The sequence below is a fragment of the Peromyscus eremicus genome, chromosome 16_21, assembly GCF_949786415.1.
Source record: "Peromyscus eremicus chromosome 16_21, PerEre_H2_v1, whole genome shotgun sequence".
Classification (NCBI taxonomy): Eukaryota; Metazoa; Chordata; class Mammalia; order Rodentia; family Cricetidae; genus Peromyscus; species Peromyscus eremicus.
Genome location: NC_081432.1, coordinates 36,481,660 through 36,501,856, shown reverse-complemented (window position 1 = coordinate 36,501,856; position 20,197 = coordinate 36,481,660). Strand labels below are relative to the sequence as shown.

Genomic DNA, 20,197 nt, shown 5'->3' with positions numbered 1-20,197 from the left:
GGTGCACACCTTTAACCCCAGAGAAACCCTATCCAGAAAGAAAAATAAAATGACATTAACTTCTATCTAGGAAGGACAAACTATACATAATCAACATGCTAAAAAGTAGGTTTAGAGTATTGCTTTCTAATATAGTTATGCATTCAAGTTAAGAATAAAATCTTACATAAAATCATACTTCCTTATTATAAAAAGAAAAATGTCTGAGGCATAGACAGTGGTGCTAAAAACTGTCTCTCTCTGAAGAACAGGCTAAGGTCCACAGCTTTCCCCAGCACGCCACGCTATCACCTCAATACCTTGTGAATGTGAGAGGTAACCAAGGGTGCAGTGGAAGACAGCGAGATTCTCTTCAACTGTCTGGGTGGGCCCAATGTCCTGAAAACTGGAAGCAAGAGCAGGAGAACAAGACAGACAGAAGCATGAGGAGGAGTTGGCTCAACGCTGCATTGCTGTCTTTACAGATGCAACAGGAGGCCCCAGGCCAGGAAACACAGTGGCCTCCAGCAGCTGGGAAAGTCAAGTTTAACCGTCTCGCCTTGCAAATACAGAAAGAAACGGACCCTATCAACATTTCATTAGAGGCCAGTGGCAAGCATTTCCCATTCTGGCTTTCCAGAACTGCAAGGCAGTAAATCTGATTAAAACCACCAAGTTTGTGGCTACTTCATACAGTAACCATACACCATCCTATCCAACATAAAGGCATGCATTTCCGATTCTGGCTTTCCAGAACTGCAAGACAGTAAATCTGTATTGCTGTAAAGCCACCATGTTTGTGGCTACTTGGTACAGTAACCACACACCATCCTATCCAATGTAAATTATTAAGAGGTTTTTGTTGTTGTTTGGTTTTTTGGGTTTTTTTTTTTTTTTTTTTTTTTTTTTTTTTTGAGACAGAGTTTCTCTGTGTAGCCCTGGCAGTCCTGGCTGTTTCTGTAGACCAGAATGGCCTCAAACTCACAGAGATTGGCCTGCCTCTGCCTCCCAAGTGCTGAGATTAAAGGTGTGAGCAACCACTGCCTTGCAATTATCAAAAAAAAAAAAAAAAAATTAGAGGTTATTAGAAAGAGAAAAAAAAGAAGCGTGACCCTATCTTTATCTAACTCCCAGCGCTTGGGAGTCTATAGGAGGAAGTCTTCTCAATCTGATGCAGCAACAACAAAAATCCTAAATAGATAAAATATGTTAAATAATGATTTGATTTTCAAACCCTACACACCAATCCACAAAGGATAAAACCGTCATGGTGGGAAACTCAGAAGGCAAGTCCTATGACAGTCCAGTTTACTGCCTTCCGAGAGCTCCTAGGCCACAGCGTGGGAAGGGGAAACAGGTAGAACCCTGTGGATTCTCCAAGTTGCTGAGACAAAGCTGAGACTGCAAGGAAACCCAGGCAGTGAGGATTCCTGAGAAAGAATACCAGAAAAGGGAACTGTTGTAGAGAGCCTCAAGAATGAGGGGGCTGGGAGAAAGAGATTGCTCAGTGGTTAAGAGCACTGGCTGAGGCCGGGTGGTGGCGGCGGCAGCAGCAAATGCCTTTAATCCCAGCACTCAGGAGGCAGAGCCAGCCGGATCTCTGTGAGTTCAAGGCCAGCCTGGTCTACAGAGCGAGATCCAGGACTGGCACCAAAACAACATAGAGAAACCCTGTCTGGGGGAAAAAAAAAAAAAGAGAGAGCACTGGCTGCTCTTCCAGAAGACCAGTATCTGTCTACATGGTAGCTCACAACCACCTGTATGCCAGCTACAGAGGGACTGACATCTCTGGTTTCTGAGGGCATTCATATGTATGTATACACATAACACACACACACACACACACACACACACACACACACACTAAAAATGAATGCGAAAAAGCAAAAAATTTTCTTTAGAAGGAAACAAAAAATAAAACTGCTGATCACATTTATACTCGAGGTAACTAGGGTTAGGGAAGGAATTAATTAAAAGGATTAGTGACACAGGTCTCTGGCATTCACATGCATCAGGAGCACTACCTATTCCAACTCATGAAAAAAACTGGAAAAAAAAAAAAAACAAACAAAAAAAAACCCACAGTTCACAGAATACTGGAAGGTGAACTCAGGAGAACAATCCAAGCCTGAGCTCTGCTCCAGACCTCAAGGGACTGGCAAAGCAGCCTGGTTATCCAAGGCCATGATTTTGATCCCCAGCATCACCAAAAACAAGCAAACACAGATGAACAAGAAAGAGCAAGACCTCAGTGGAATGTAAAGGTTTCCAAGTCACTGAACTGCATCTTCCAACACAGCTTAAGAATAATTACAGGAATATAGACAGAGACCAGCACCTACCGGTGTAGAATCCCCACTCTCAGCATTCACCGAGGCTACTCAGCACACAAGGAAACACGAGAAGTCAACCAGAGCTCACCTAGACTGGCCCAAGTGTGCAACACACGACAAACATACATGTGTTCCATGTGTTCAACAAGAAGAAAAGTGAGACTTCTGGCCTGCAGCACCTGCTTCTCCAGAAGCTGAGGCAGGAAAATGGCAAGTTCAAGTCCTGCCTAAGTTCAAGAGTGGGTTCAAGATCAGCCTGGGAACTCACTGAAACACCATCTCAAAATGGAAACACATGAAAGACCCTGACCTCACGCTTTAGTCCCAAACCCTAATTTTTAAGTAGAAAACTGAGGTTGGGACTGTAGCTCAGTGGCACAGTGCTTGCCTAAGGTCCTGGGTTGGGACTGTAGCTCAGTGGCACAGTGCTTGCCTAAGGTCCTGGGTTTGAGCCCCAGCAGCACAAAGAGAAGTAGAGAAAAGAGAAATAAAATACAGAAAAATAAAGACAACTGTGTTTCTATAGATGAAATCCACAGTGTGTGAGATGACAAATATACCACATGTCCCAGTGGATTAGACACTACTACAAAAGAAAGGTCAACAGTAGAAGGAGTGCCAGCACAACCTATCTAAAATGCAGCACACACAACCCCCCAATCCTAAAGATTAGCCAGAGGTCAACTCCATGCTGTCTACTATATGGTTATTCAGAGTTTCTAAAATGGAGTGGAGAAGGGCAAGACAGGAAGCATCTCTAAAGAAATAAAATTTGTGTTAAACTTAATGAAAACTACTAGCCTACAGATCCAAGAAAATCTTCAAAAAATACATAAAGGCCTCAAATCATTTTTCACCTTTAAAAAACAAACAAAACCCCTAAAACACAAACAGCAAATTATATCCTAAAGAAGCAAAACCAGGATTAAAAATGCAAGCAGAAATAAATCTAGTGTGTGGGAGGTTGAGGCAGGGGGTCTTCAAGGGCAGTTTGGGCAACAACAAAACTCATCAAGATAAGTTATAAATACCAAGAGTGAGAGAGGCCTGGCCACCACAGATACTTTAAATATTCAAAAGACAGTAAGGCAATATTAGGAATAATTTTGTTAATAAATTTAACAACTTAAAAATGAAATAGCTGAATTCTTCTAAAGGTGCAGTTACCAAAGCTCATCCAAGCGAGGGTTGGGGTTAAGGGGGCCCCATACCCCAGAAATTTACACTGTACTTTAAAACCTCTGCAAAAGAAAACTCCAGACCAAAATAACCGCAATGGTACCAGTTCTGTACAAACTGTTCCAAAGCTGGGAAGGAAAGACAGCTGTCAATATGGACCACTGAGGCCAGTCTGACTCCAGTAGCGAAAGCCACATCATTAGAGGAAGAGAGAACAGCAGTAACCCTCCTGACCAAAGACACAAAACTCCTAAACAAACTGTAGTCAAACATCCCAACAATACATACAGTAAAGGATAATATATGATGACCAAGCAAGAACTGCAAGACTGACAATTCATATTAACTGGCCCTCACAAGAAAGAAAAATCTCAAAACACAAAAGTTAAAAACTCTCATCAAGTGAAATACAAAGAACTTCCTCAATCTGAAAAGGGGGAACGATCCCACAGATAACTAAAAGGAAAAGAAGAGGGGCAAGAAGCAGAATGAAGAGGGAGTGGTGTGAAAAAGGGGTCCATGAGCCAAGGAAAGCGGGAAGCCTCTACAAGCCAGAAGACAGAGGCACAGTCTGAGCACTACAAGTCGAAATTGTGTTGTTTTGAGCCACTACAGCTGTGATAGTAACTTAGTCAAGCTTCAACTGGAAACCAATGCAGGCTCAAAGGCTTTAGTTAGAGCTGATCACGTGACAGCCCCAGCCCGATTCCCTGCAGTCTTAGCATGAACCCCAAGGACTTGGGTCCAGTACTCTATGCTACTGCACTCACTCATCTTCCGTACCTTAGCACTTACTCACTATGAAAGCTTAACAGCTCGTCTTAGCAACTGCTTGTGCCCACCAAGTTATACTCAAGGTAACTAGGGTTCTAAGCTGTGTTGGAAGATGTGCAACTTCTTCCTTCAGAATCCCCCAGCATTTCCACTTGTTTTTCTAAGTAAACATAATCAACTTCCTATTGCCATGAAAAGTTCTCTTTACATTTCTGTTTTTATCAAGTTAAGTAAGAGAGAACTGGTATTTTTGAAGTTGTGTTTCCTATCAAGCACAAGTGTCTTTCACTGCGAGTCTATTATGTTCAAGAATGCTTTTCCTGGGAGTCTACAGAGTTCTTAAAAGTTTGTTCTTCAAGCATTTTGTTGTTGCTTCTATTACTAAAGACAGCTCTTTGCAGTGTTTGGACTATTTCAAACACTTTTTTCAAAGCTGCAGTTTTCAGAAAGCCACAATATACAAAGATGCATTTCAACCAGAGTCAAGCACTGTGAAAGCGTGAGATATGGCTGCTTCCAGAGCAGTCCAGCCGGCAGGGCAGAACTGACCAATGTTCTAGCCCAGTCTGGGACACACACCTGAGGCGCATGTACTTCGTGACTGTCTCAAAACAAAACACCCGAACCAAAAAGAAAAAAACAGGTTTTCTAGAGGAGATAGTCTTCGGTGGAACTGAGTCGGGAGACTGCTGTTGTCCTTCAGACAGCCAAAACTACTATCAAAATAGCCAAACAATTTAAAATGTAATCCCTACTGATAACGTTTCCCTTTCCTACCAACAAAAACATCTAACTCCAATCAAACACTTCAATCATATCTCAAAGTGAAATATCTAAGGTGTCTCTACCTTAATGACCAGGATAAGACAAGATGCCTTTTTATTGCTTATATCTAACACTGTTCTCAAACTCTAGCCAATGCAGTAACTCATACAAAAATACAGAACAATCTTAGGCTGAAAAACTACAATGCTATTTAATCGCGTATACCTATTAAAAATGCCAGCTTCATATAGCACAACTTAATATATGTATACATATATATGTTTTATGATCTACACCCCAAAACAGAAGCATAAAGAGGAAATATTGGTGAACATACATACAATTGTCACACACAGGGCTTCTGAACAACAAGGCTAGAAAAACAAGTTACAGATTTGACAGATAAATTAAAAATAATAGAAAAATAAAAATTCCAATACAAAAGGAAGCTTGGATAATCACTGTCCTTAATTAAGCATTCATTTAAGTTAAAAAGAAAAATTCAAATATCAATGGAGAACATAAAAGACACAATCAAACAGGAATAGAAATAGCCAGCAAATGTATCAAGTGTCCAGCCTTACTACAGTAACTGTTTCACAATGAGACTTAATGATTTAAAAAAAAAAAAAAAAGGTAACAGCCCATATGTGGAAGTGGCTGCATTCACACAGTATGTTGAAATAATAGTTTTCTTCATAGGCAATCTGGCAATATCTACTTTAGAAGTGGGAAGCAGAGGGGCTGGAGAGAGAACTCAGAGGTTAAAAGCACTGGCACACAAGTGGTACAGAGTCACACATTCAAGTAAAACACTCACATGCATAAAAATGATAAAAGAGTCAGCCAGTGGTGGCATGCGCCTTTAATCTCAGCAATTGGGGGTCAGAGACAGGAGGATCTCTGTGAGTTTGAGTCCAGCTTGATCGACTGAGTAAGTTCCAGAACAGTCAGGGTGGTTAAACAGAGAAACCCTGTCAAAGAAAACAAGAGAAGAGAAGAGAAGAGAAGAGAAGAGAAGAGAAGAGAAGAGAAGAGAAGAGAAGAGAAGAGAAGAGAAGAGAAGAGAAAGGGAGGAAAGAAGGAACAGTAGGGTTGGGGTGCTCATGAAAAGGAAACAAACCAATTTTTTTACCACTTACTAAACTTTATTTGATGATTTGGTTTTAGTCTTAACAATCAATATGAATTTTTGTTTAGTTAAAAAAAATACTCCCAAAGTCAACCTGTAAGTTGCATGGCTGGAAAGCACGCATCCCTATCACACTGCCTCTCCTATGGAAGGCTAGAATCTTGAGTAGCACACTGTCTCAAGTCTCTGCAGCAGTACTCAGGCCACATAAACAAATATGGAAGAGAGAGGGAGGAAGACTGTCATCCATGTGAGGATTCAATGTGATGAGGCCTGCAGTGTAAACGGCACCCGACTGACAGAAAGACTCAGCAAACATGAGCGGTTACCAAGCAGGAGTATCAGGTAACAAGCAGTGTCTTCAATTACGGCCAAGTCCAACTGACATACAGCCCTAAAATAGTGAAGATCAAATGTGTACAAAGTTATCAGCTCAGAAGGACTTTCTCTTCACTCTGGTTCACCTTAAAGTGTCATTGTTTTGTGGCTTCTCCTACAGCTAGCTTAGACTCAGATGTGCCCAGGTCTCACAGGCAGCTTCCCAAAGTGGTGCTCCTGGGGGTGGAGAAAACTAAGTAAGAGATGGGACCTATGTCCTTGCTATATCCTGCACATGTGTTCAACAACTTTGCTCTGCCACAGCCTCCCACCATGTTTTGTCACTGGACCAAAATCTCCACAGTGTGAGCCAAAACACACTTTTCCTCTTTATAATCTGGTTATCTCAAGTATTTGCTAGAGTAACACAAATTTCTATCTACCAATGAAGAACTCAACACATGCACACACGCAGTAGGCGACTGTCCTGCTATGTCAAGTCAGGCTGGCTTCCAATTCGTGAACCTCCTAAGCTCAGCTTCCTTAGTGCTTGGATTATAGACATGCACCACCGTGCCCGGCTGTGTTGAATCCCTTTCAATCACTAGGACTAGTACAACATGACCTAACCTCGAGAAGCCCATGATACTCTATAATAATATGCTACAGTATTTCTATAACTATAACTATATAGGGTATTCTAAAATAGTTATAGAGTACTCTATAACTATAAATTCACCCAGATACAGTAAGAAAGTGACAATATTCAGAAGTGTTCCATTTATAAAAATCTCTAGGATTCCAATAAAACTGGATTGAATTCCCAGTCTATATCTTCCTTCTTATATCTCCTCTGGCATGATTTTCTCAATAACCTACTCATAGGCCCAGCCAACAGCCCAGGCAAAGCCCCTGAGCAGTAACAAGAGATACTAAACACAAAGCAACTCCCTACATCTAGAACATAAGCACCAGTGCCTACTGGGAGTGCTAACCACAACTCTACTCACACAAAGTAACTTCCTTCATCTAGAACATAACCATGACTACTATACAACTCACAGAAATAACTTCCTCCATCTAGGACATAACCACTACTGCCCTGGCCTGCTGGGGTGCTGACCACTACTCTACTCCCCGCTTACTAACCAGAAAGCAGCACCTCAGAGGAACATGGATCTCTAATCCATAGCAGCATTTTAAAAAGTGGCCCAGCTTTATCTGAGTGCTGTTTGAAAGTATCCCACTGCACCAAATCACTTTTGGAATGACAAACTGCATCTCTAAGCTCTCTATAAATGCAAGTAAGGTTTGCAAGGCACCGATGTACCATACATAACTACACCCTCTAAAAACTTCTGCTTCCTATTTAATCGTTCCTCAAAAAGGTGAAAACTCAGGTCAGTCTCTTACCATGTCTTCCATACAAACTGCTCACACTAACGAATCAGTAGTTACCTTACATACAAACTGCTCACACTAACAAATCAGTAGTTACCTTACATACAAACTGCTCACACTAACGAATCAAGTTATCTTACATACAAACTGCTCACACTAATGAATCAGTAGTTACCTTACATACAAACTGCTCACACTAACTTTACTGCAGAGAGTTTTTAGCTAGTGCATTCTTTGACACAAACATAGTAGTATAACTATATAGAAAAATTAGTTTTTAAGAATATACCTGACAGGGCTGTAGAGATGACTCAGCAGTTAAGAGTGCTTACTGCTTTGCAGAGAACTAGGCTTAGTTCCTAGCTCTCACATCAGGTGGCTCCCAACTGTAATTCTGGCACCAGGGGATCAGACACCCTCTGGTCTCAGGAATCTGTATGCACATCATGCACAGAAACTCATGCAGGCACTCTTGTCTCTCTGGTCCCCCCTCCCTAACCCACCTCACTCTCTTCTCTTTCTCACTCCACAGTCTCTCTCCATTTTTTGTTTTTTGAGACAGCTAGATAATGTCTCACTATGTAGCCCTGGTTGGCCCAGAACTCACTCTGTAGACCAGGCTGGTCTTGACTTGTGGTAATCTTCCTGCCTACATGGTGTGCACCACTATATCCAACTCAAAAACTTTGCTCATCAAAGAAAATAATAACAGAATGAAAAGGTAACATATGGAACGAGAGACCATATTTGCAAGTCATTTCTCAGATAAAAAGTTACATACTCATACTATGTAGAAAACTGTAACTCAACAACAAAAAAGCCTGGTCAAGGCCCGGCAAATGATTTAACTAGACATTTCTCCAGAAATAAGTATAAATGGCCAACAAGCACATAAAAAGATGCCTAACATCTCTAATCTTCAGAGAAATGAAAACCAAAACCATAATGGCCTATTAGCTCACACTCTCTAGGATGGCCACTATCCAAAAATGAATGAATAAGTGAATGAATGAATGTGTCAGCATGGCTATGTTGAAATTAGAACCTTTGTGTACTACTGGTGTGGTTGTAAAATAGTGTGGCTACTACAAAAAAATTTTTGACCTCCACTGAAAAAATTAAAAATAAAACTACCACATGATGCAATTTTGGGTATACACTCAAAGAATTGAAAGAAAGTTCTTGAAGAGGTATTTGCACACCTATCCTCATGGCATTATTCATAAAACCAAAGAGGCAGAAGCAACCCAAATGTCCATGGATGAATGGTCAGATGAAAAAGGGGGCATGTATATATAAAGGAGTGTTATTCTGCCTTTAAAAGTTAGAAACCATGGGCTAGACAGATAGCTCAGTGTCTGGAAAGTGCAAATATAAGGAACTGAATGTGACTGCTAACACCCAAGTAAAAAGCTGGGCATGGCAGTACATGTTTGCAATACCAGTTCAAAAAAGGTGGAGACAGGCCTCATCTAATCAGCAAGTCCCAGGACCCAGTGAGAAACCCTGTCTCAAAAAACACGATGGGGAGCTGGGCATAGTGGTGGACACCTTTGATCCCAGCACTCAGGAGGCAGAAGCAGGTAGATCTCTGTGAGCTTGAAGCCAGCCTGGTATACTTACTGAGTTCTAGGATGGCCAGAGCTACATAGTGAGACCCATAGTGTGGTTGTCACCTAACTTCTATGTGCACATACACATATGCACCCACACCCACACATACTCATACCTGTAAATAGATAGACACAGTTTAGGAAACAGGCTGGTGAGGGTAATAGTGAGGGTAGGAAAGGCAAAATATTGTGTATTTTCTCTCATATGTGGAATCTGAATTGAAATACATGTATGTGGCACAAAAGTAGAAGGGAAACTCTTGGTGTGGGGAGGAGGAACAGGGAGGGTTGTGGAGGAGCAAATATTAACAAAGTACCATGACACCTGTGTGTGAAAATGTCATCATGAAACCCATTATTCTGTACACTAAAAACTGATTAAATAAAATAAGAAACCAGGCTGAGAGCGGCTGAACACAAAAATAATCCCTGCACTCAGGAGGTTGAGGCAAGAAGATTGTTGCGTTCAAGTCTTACCTGGGCTATAAAGATCCTGTCTCTAAAAGAAAACAAGAAAAAAAAAAAAAAAAAGCCACACATGATGGCACATGCCTAGAATCTTAGCTACTCTATTTGGGATGCTGAGATAGTAAGGTTCCAAGTTCAAGGCTTACCTAAGCTACCTGGCAAACTCAAGATCAACATAGGCAATTAAGGAGATCCTGCCATAGTCAAAATTAAAGTTAAAAAGAGCCAGGGATATAGCTCAGTGACAGAGCACTTAACCAGCATACACATGGCCCTGGGCTCAATCCCTAGTATTGAAAGAAAGGACAAACTGTGACAGTGCCTGCCTATGAGCCCAGCATTGTAGAGCCTCAGAAAGGAAGCCCTTGAGTTTGAGGCCAGCCTGGCCCACATAGGGAGAAAATGAAATGCCAAAAAATGCTGCAACATAAACTTTATGGACTTATGCCAAGTAAAATAAAACAGGTCAAAAAAGACAATGCTGGGAGAGTCTACTTATATATTAAGCATCTATCATCAAATTCAGACACCATGGCTGGGTGCGAGGAGTAGTGGAGAGAAATGGGAACTGTTTATAGGCCAATTCTGCATGATGAAAGCGTTCTGGAAACCTACTGCAGGATGTGAATATACTTTATGTAACTGAACTGTACACCTAAAATGATTAATATGGTAAATCGTGTGGGTTTTATCACAGTTTTAAAAAAAAATGCAGGGTTTACACTCTTACCATGACAGACATATCAAGGGTCCTCTTAGACCTTAGACATTGTTCAGACCTTTGTCCTATGTATTGTACACAGCAGAATGAAGCAAATCAAAGCTTCTCAAATGCCTTTGGAAAAATCAAAACACTAGAGGCATGGTTCTTATGAAACCCTTGGGTTCAAACTGAAGTCTCAAGGAGACTTCAAAAGCAAAATCTTCCTGGGCATGGTGGCACCTGCCTGCAATCCCAGCACTCAGGAGGCTGAAGCAGGAGAATAAGGAGTTGGAGGCCAGCCTGGGCAACACAGTTAAGATTCTGTCTCAAACTGAAACAATGAACAACAAAGCAAATTCTACTTTCAGCCTGCCTTTGGGTTCTCTTTAGTACCAACTTCTGAGACTACTGCCCAGGTCTAGACCAACCTGTCACACCAATAAGAGCTAAGGAATATTGACCGAATGCAATACTGATTAACCTAAGCAACAAAACTAGGCTCCTAACTCATCAAATACAACAGTCAGTAGCTACCAAGAGCAAATATTCAATACCCTTGACTATCCACCAATAAGAAAGTTTCCTTATAAGAATTCTGATGATCCAGAATGGGCTATGAGCATTTTAATATTTACCAAGTTAACAGAATATACAGGAATATGACTTTTTTCAAGACAGGGTTTCTCTGTGTAGCTTTGGCTGTCCTCTGTAGACCAGGCTGGCCTTGAACTCACAGAGATCTGCCTGCCTCTGTCTCCCTAGTGCTGGGGTTAAAGGTGTGCGCCACTGCTGTGGGATGTCTTTCTGTATGCTGTGAATATGTGTTGCTCTGATTAGTTGATAAATAAAGTTGCATTGGCCTATGGCAGGGCAGGAGGGAGCCAGGCAAGAAAATCCAAGAGAGATAGTGAAAGGAGACAGGAGAGTAAGGGGAGATGCCAAACCGCCGGCCGCCCAAGGAGCAACATGTAATGGGACACAGGTAAAGCTACGGAACACATGGTGTTACATAGACTAATAGTTATGGGCTGAGTTAAGTTCTAAGAGCTAACTAGCAAGAAGTATTAATAGAATTTGCTGCCGGGTGGTAGTGGCACACACCTTTAACCCCAGCACTTGGGAGGCAGAGGCAGGCAGATCTCTGTGAGTTTGAGGCCAGCCTGGGCTACAGAGTGAGATCCAGGAAAGGCGCAAAGCTACACAGAGAAACCCTGTCTCAAAAAACCAAAAAAAAAAAAAAAAAAAAAAAAAAATTGTTATTAATATTAAGCCTCTGAAGTGATTATTCATAAGCGGCTGTGGGACTACGGGGCTAGGTGGGGCCGGAGAAACTTACAGGCAGCTACACACCACTACCGCCCAGCTTAGAATATGACTTTTTTTTTTTTTTGGAATATGACTATTTAAAACCAAGGAATTAGCTGGGTATGATGACACACATCTTTAATCCAAGCATTCATGAGGCAGAAACTTGTGAATCTCCTCTAGTTCAAGGCCAGCCTGATCTACATAGCTAGTTCCAGGATAGTCAGGGAGAGACCCAGTCTTAGAAAACATAAAATAAAATAATAAAGCCAAGCAACTGCTCCTGTACTGGCATGTTCGCTCCTTCTCTAGTCAGTACTTAACCCAACACCTACATGCATGAATGCTCGCTGAAACAATGAGGTTTGGTCAGAGCTTACACTGAGCTCACTCTCTCCAGGGCCAGGAGTGAAGGTTTAGAATCATTTCAGTTGTAAACTGAAGCAGGATGTGGGAAGAGAAAGATGGTGTCACCCAATATCTTACTGTAACAGATTTCCTAAGGACAACTTCATGGAAGTTGAGGCTTACCTGGGATCCTGGCCTCACCACTTCTCAGCTGTTACTTTGAGTACTATGCCGGTCTCACCATTTTGAGGATCTAAAAATCTTCACAGTCTTCACATCATGACAGTGATAGTGTATTGTTTACTTTTATGATTTGCTTACTTTTAACCGTGCACTTGCTGTGCGTCTCTGTGAGACAATGTGCATGGGAGTGCACCCACCTTCAAGAGCCCAGAAGAGGACATCAGGTCTCCCAGAGCAGGAGTTACAGGCAGTTGTGAGCCTCCTATGCGGGTGCTGGAAACCTAACGTGAGTCTAAAAAGAGCAGTCCACACTCTTATACTGAGCTCGCTCTCTCCAGGCCCAGGAGTGAAGGTTTAGAATCATTTTAGTTGTAAACGGAAGCAACATGTGGGAAGAGAAAGATGGTGTCACCCAATATCCTACTGTAACAGATTTCCTAAGGACAACTACATGGAAGTTGAGGTTTTTACCTACTCTTGACTCATCCAGGTCATCACAGGTTAAAAAAAAAAGTGGAGGGTGAGATCATTCCAGGCAAATCTTCATTCAAAAATATGTTCATATTGCAGATGTCTCACAAAAACTCACTGTGGGTGAAGGAGGACAAGGACTCACTTAAGTAACTGACCGAGGCAACAGTACACAGTACACAACTGACTTTGTAGCACGAATCCTAACTGGTCTTAATAAAGACCCGGCGCCAGATATCGAGGTAAATGCTGAAAGATCAGAGAGACAAAGGAACAAGCCACAGCCACTTCTCACCTCAGCCTAAAGCCAAGAGCTCCTGTCTCCTCCCACCTTACATTCCTTTTCTCCGCTATATCACATCCCGTCTCAACCTCCCTAGTGCTGGATTAAAGGCCTGTGTGCCTCCCAAGGACCGGGAGCAGAGGCATGGGATCCCAAGTGCAGGCATTAAAGGTGTGTGCCACCACTGCCTGACCTCTATGGCTAACCTAGTGGCAAGCTTTATTTGTTAGAGCATACACAAAGTATCACCACAGACTTGAAATAAATGAGTAATGAACAAAGACACCACATGCTCAAAGGGAACAGGACTGCACAGAAATGGCAAAACTTGGGAGGCAAGAGGCTGCATACTACGGTGACCTGAGCTGGACAAAAGTTGTAGGAAGAGCTAGCCAAAGGAGGGGCTCACAGGCATTGGCACAACCTGGTAAAGGATCAAAAGGGAGTCCAATGTGGCCGGGAAATAACATGGCACTAATAACAACTGGGAAATTGGAGGTGGCGTAAACTAATCCTGCCTAGGGCTTTAGTGTATGCTGCTGGCCAGACACAGAGATGAAAACAGACATCCAACTGGCACATGCAGAGCAGTGACAGCTGGCTAGGACACAATGACAACCAAGAAGTACAAAGTCCATTCGTCACATAAGGCCCAAGCTGCTCTCAACAGACAGAAAGGAGAATTCAAGGCCCCTTGATTTGGCAAACCAAAAAGAAACCAAGCCACATGGAGACAGTGTTTCGAAGATATTGTACCCCCAAGAGGACCCTAGATAACAAATGAGAGGATTTTACATCTGCTTCCAAAGCTCATCTCTTCAGTGGTGCCTACCAAGACTCACTGTAAGAATGGATAGAGAGGGGGAAATATTGGAAAGAGGAGGAAACTGGTTACCAGCAAAACAAAGAGGTACTTCTTCCCACTATAGGACCCCAATGTTTCTGACTACCAAACAGCTTTTGGAAAAAGCAAAATGAACTCATCAGTGAAGTGTTCATTCTGCACTACGTTACTTAACAGGCTCTAAATTAAAATGTAGCCGTTTATCCAAAGAGTGAAACATCTCACTCTCAAAAATCATTTAAAAATATAACTTTACGTTGGAAAGTACACATCTCTCTTAATCGATTCTATGACCCTAGACAAATCACTAGCAGGCTTTTATCTCCAGTCTTCTGGCCGTTAGTCCTAAGCACTTAGTTCTTATGCTTACTACAGGAAATACCGTTTTTCTGTATTTATGACACAAATATAGCTTAAAATAAAAATGTATGCATGAAACCATCATATATGGACAGAAAACAATTGAAAGTCTTAACACAACAAGCTTGATCTTGCCTTTAACTTACAATTAATGAGAACACAGGTGGCCTTCAGACTGAAATGAAACAGCCCGAGTTTTATTGACTAGCTATGTAAATGATTCCACTCATACAGAACAAGTTAAAAAGCACCACACCTTCCAAAACCCACTTCACAATGAAATGAACACATAAGATGTTCTAAAAAGTGACTGGCGGGAGTCGGGTGGAGAGGCGGCTCAGCAGAAGACCCAAGTTCAGGTCTAAACACACAAACCAGACAGCTCACAACCATCTCTAACTCCAGCTCCAGGGGATCCGACCCCCTTCCTCTGGCATGTACCAGGCGTTCATGCTGCAAACATACTTACATGCAGGCAAAACACTCATACACATAAAATAAACCTTTTTTCTTTTTAAAGGCTTCTTTGCTTGCCAGGCTGACTTATAACTCAAGATTCCATCAAAAGTCTAAGCATATCTCATATACATATATATATATGTTCACTATTTGTATTTTAATAATTTATTTTACTACAGAGAGACAGACAGACAGAAAGAGACTTTCTGTTTTCACTATCTAAATCTTACTCTCAAGAAAAATCTTGACACTAACCAGAATAAGATGGTTATCTGTAGTAATTATAGTAACTTTATGTCTGGCAACTACCTCCAAGTTTTCACAAACATTCAAGCACAATCAAAATGCTGTCAAAGGCCCCTATCCTCTGGACTAGCGATAACACACTTCACAGATCAGTTAAGATGGGTGTGAAGATAGGAGGCACAAGGATGTTAGGACAAGGAATGGCTCATGTTCTGTGCAGAAAATGATCATCTAGTTCAAACATGAAGGACTGACTGCATTAGGCAATCCAACTTTGCCTGCAGCTCTGCTTTAGGAGACAGTGACTTTTACTTTGTCTTGGTTTTCTAGTGAAATTCTACTGCAATGCAGGAAAAATACACAAACATACAAAATACCCAGAGAACCACCGCTAAAATTGCTGGCAAATCCCTTCTTGGATAATTCAAACTATACTACTTGACACAAAAGATACTTGGGGTGTAAATAAATAAACTGAAAGCTATCTTTACAAGTTTGCCCAAACTTGTTAGGGAGGAAAAAAAAAAAAAACCAAAATCAAAAACTCAGCAATTGCTCTTCTGGGGCAAATGTTATATTAGTGCCACATCAGAGGCCAAAGACATTGTGTCACAATCCTGGAGGAAAATCAATTCCATTTCCCCTACTTATTAAAAAAAAAAAAAGAAAGAGAGAAAGAAACAGCCTGGACTATGATCTAGAAGTGTGTTGAGAGTAGAACATTTATTGGGAGAACTTTTAGGAACACTTGATTAAAACCAGACCCATTTATGAGGGGCCAAGGCCTATGATCTATATTAATATAATTATTTTTATTTTTGTTGTATTTATTTGTTTGTCTGCTTGCTCGTTTGTTTTGAGACAGGGTTTCTCTGTGTATCTCTGGCTGTCCTAGAACTCGCTCTGTAGACCTGGCTGGCCTCAAATTCAGAGATCTACCTGCCTCTGCCTCCCGAGTGCTGAGATTAAAGGTATGTGCCACCACCACCCGACTTACTCTTAATACCTTAAATAACTATCTTGTCCATACAAATTATTCCCCCAGATACAGCACAGTCACAAAGGATGTCTGATTCGGTCAGGTCCAGTGGCTCGATCACTTTTCATACTTAACACCTTGGCAGCTAGTCTGAAGGCTTAGCCCTCACACATATTTATGAATATTAAGAGAAGTGCATGGACACTTGTAAACTATGCAAATATGGAGAACGAGCAAAGATATTTTAGGCTGATGTCCTCATGAAGTAAATAGTTATTTACTTAACAGTATCCCCAAAATTAGCATATAAAATGGCAATTGGAAAAAGCAGCAGCTTTAGAAGGATAACACAAACTTAGACTCAATCACGGCTTCAGTTCCCTGTGCTACCAGGCCATGAGGCTAGTCATTTCCTCAAAGGCTAGGTGTCTACTGTGCGTCTGCATGATCCACGGCAATCAACAGAAGGGCCGAACAACAGTCCCCCAGGTCTTGGTGAAACACAAGAAGAAAAGCCCATTAAATTATAACTATAAAGGGTTTGCTCAACACACATGTCCAAGTGTTGGCTACCATGGTCACCCATATAACAACACTAAACTAACAGGGGGGATCATAAATAATATGAATTATGACAACCTCAGGCATGGTCATCTTAAAACAGCATTTTTAAGCTTAAAATAATATTGCCGCTACCAAATCCTTGTTTGTATATTAACCAGACTGAGGCTGTTTTAAGAGTTAAATGAGGAAATGCAATTTTTTTTTAAAGAAAATAAATAGTAAACTGACACATAGTTGCACTTTAAGGCTAATTTGGTTCATCTTTGCAGCTGCCAGTCAATAACAGTAAAAAAAAAAACAACAAGTGAATTTATAGCCACACAGGAAAACAACTTCAAAGTTATAAGGCAAGAAATGACTTTCTTCGTAAGTTCCTCCGGTGTGTAATGAAAGATAATCTAACTAGTTCCTTTACTCTTAAAAAACAAAATAAATAATAATAATCACTGTGAGTGAATTAATTCATGAAGGCTTTGGGACTGCTCACATTTCCTCGAGCTCATGTTCAGAAACAGGTAGTCCAGACAAAAATCAGTTTTGGTCTTCAAGGTTACAAAGTAATTTCTGACTCTGTCAAAGTACCGGTTTTACAATATTAGGGAAGTTTTTAAAATAGGCGTGAGCCTTTAACTGTGAATTACAGGTGAAAGGTTTGCAAGCTGGGAACCTGACGTTTGTTTCTATGGGCTCGCACATCAAAGAGAAAGACACGGAATTACCGTGAGGATCTTAAACAAGAAATGTAAACCGGCTTCCAGTAGCTTACTAGAGGCAAATGAGATTCTATTTAGGGCTAATAATGAAGCAAAATTCCTCAATACCGCAATGGAAGAGTGAAGAAGAAAACAAACTAAAAAACCAAGAGCCTCTTCAAAGGAATGTCCCAACAAATCTAAATTTTAGGAGCCGTGCATTGAAACCTTTCCACCAGCCTCGCTATTTTTTTTTTAAGCACAGCATTTTAAAGTGAGCTCCGTCTGCATGCCCAAATTAAAACCCGACAAAGGGGAAACAAGGAAAGTGTCCCGCGATTTACCTAGCAGGAGCCACCAAGGAGCCCCAAAAGCGGGGTGCCTTCCTCACCTAGCGGGCCAAGTGGCAAGAGCATACCGAGAACTCAGGAAGTTTTGAAATGGCATTGACAGGAGACAAGGGGACCACAAGGGGACGGGGAGGGGAAGGAATCACGGAGCAACAGAGCCACGGCGCGCGGCCGACGCGGCGAGTTGGCTGCCGAACAGCGAGCGAGTCGCCCGGCTCGGGACGGGGCTCGACCCAGCGCAACTTCGCGCCGGCGCCCGCCGCGGGCCTCCCTCTCCCGCCCGCAGCCCGCCGCCGGCCACCCACCTTCCTTCTCGGCCCGCGCCGCGGCCACCACGAGGGTCATCACCAGGTGCAGCGCTCCCAGGAGGCCGGCGGCCGCGCTCCGAGGACCCCCGCCACGGCCGGCCGCGGGCTCCAGCCCGGCCCCGGTGGACGCGGAGGCGGTGGCGGCTGCTCCTCCTCCCGCCCGCTTCCCCATCCTGGCCGGCCGGGGGCCGCCGAGCTCGAGGTCCGGCGCGACCCTTCTCCGCGAGGCGACGGCAGCGGCGCGGGAGCCGTGGTCCGGGCTGTGGTCGAGGCGCCGGATGAGAGAGCGGTTGTGGGCCCAGGGCTCAGGCTCCCGGCGTGGGTCTGGGTCGGTGCGTGCGTGGGAGCGAGAGTGTCAGTCACAGCCTCGGCATCGGCATCGCCTACGAAGAGCCGGAACGGAGAGGCCGCGGGTCAGGCACGGCGGGCGGCCATACTGGAAACGGGCAAGGGCCGCGGGCCCCGGCGCTGGCCTCTGAGGGGCGGGGCGGGGCGCAGGGTCCCGCCCCCTCCGTGCCAACACCTGGGCGGCTCCGCTGGTCTGTGTGTTCGCCGCGGAGTCCCGGAGCTCCGACTCCTCGTCCTGCCCTCAGAATCCCATGGGCTTCACTGACCGGACGGGCCGGGGCGGCCAACCGCACCCTGTCACCGCTGCCCGGCCCGGGAGGAGGAGGGAGACAGGCCAGGTCTGGCCAGGAGTTAAGATGGTGGCCCAAGCTTCTCGGAGGCAGTGACGGCAGTCACGTGGGAGAGGGGGGGGTTGGGGGGGGAAAGCCACGCTGCGCAGCCGCATTGGCATGTGGGCGGGGCCCGACCGCGCCTCCGACGCCAGGACAAACCCCGGTCTGTACTGCAGTGTCGGAGCCTTCCAGAGATTTGAGTCCACGTCTGGAGTCCAGGGCTGACAATCCGTGCCAGTGACTCCTCCGGGTCGCACCTCTGCCCCTGGGTGCCTTTGACGTAGAGAGTGTTCAGGGTCTGATTCAGTTCCTGGCAGTGCTTCCTTGAGAATGGGGATCCGCTGTGTTTATGTGTGTATCTTCCAAAGCATCGTACCCAAGAGGGTGCCTTGTACCTCTTGGCCACAGAAAGCCCTTTTTTATGTTGTTTGTTTGCTTGTTTGGGGGAATTTTACCATGTGCGCAAAAATCATCAGTTTAGGGGAGGCCCAACGTCGGGGGTGACTCTTTAGAAGCCGGACTGGGCTTTCCCTGTCTTAGAATGAATAAGATGTTTCTAGGCACATACTCCTTTCAAAGGTCCAAATCAAACGCTGTGTGCCTTAGTCTCCTGAAAGAAGCCATCGCCCCTCTCCCAGTTTAAAGTTCTTGGTGGGTATGTCTGCTCTCTACAAGACTTAAGCCTTTTTGGGAAGGGGAAGGATGTCACAGGCTGGTCACTTCCTCCAGATCCTAGCCCGAGTCTTTTTGCTTCTCTCAGCTTTTGGTTGAGTTAGTCAATCTATTTAAAAGCCCACATTTGCCTAATGAATGTCTTAGAACAAGCTGAAAAGAAAATAGAATTTCAAAAAGTCTTTTAAAAAGGAACTCAAAGTGCTGTCCTCTGCAATGGTCCTGTTTGTGAAGCAAGCATGTAAATTTATAACTATATTTTGAAGGCGACCTCACCCCTGATGGGTTTTTGTTTTTGTTTGTTTTTTTTTTGCTCCACTCCCCTGATGGTTTTTTTGTTTGCTCCACCCCGCAAGGAAGAGTCTTATTCAGTAGCCTAGGTTAACCTAAAACTCACTGCACAGCCCAGGCTGAACTGGAACTCACTGCATCCCTTAAAAATCCAGAGAATACAGGGATTAGAGGCATGTATCACCATCCCTGAATGTGCTGATGATTTTTTTAAATTAATTTTCTGAATATTAGCACTAAATTTAAGTTAATTTTTTTCACTGGGAGAAGGAGGGTCTAACCCAGGACCTAAATTTTGTTCTTGATGTAATGAAATAGTAATAATTGTCTCTAAATTGGCTTTTGATATGTGCCTAAGGCAAGAGATTTGTGGAAGGTTTTTTAATACCAGAAGAAATTAAGCCCAAGGATATGTAAGTGTTTCGCTGGGTCAAAGTTTAGCTTCCAGGATGCTGGCAATAGCCCTTCCTCCACTGCCAGATTCAAGGCAGACAAGT

The 20,197-nt window shown here is 43.3% G+C and overlaps 1 protein-coding gene across 2 annotated transcripts in view; it reads right to left on the bottom strand.

Annotated features, from left to right (window-relative positions):
• Tmem131 (transmembrane protein 131) overlaps positions 1–18,755 on the bottom strand; it is a 167,584-nt gene extending 148,829 nt beyond the window's left edge. The window contains exon 1 of one of the 2 annotated variants that reach the window (XM_059244018.1): positions 18,055–18,755. In XM_059244018.1, coding sequence (XP_059100001.1) covers positions 18,055–18,229 — 175 coding nt within the window. In that variant the 5' untranslated portion in view covers positions 18,230–18,755. The remainder of the gene's footprint in view (positions 1–18,054) is intronic. The other variant, XM_059244017.1, reaches the window with a different exon arrangement.
• Positions 18,756–20,197: the final 1,442 nt, after the last annotated feature.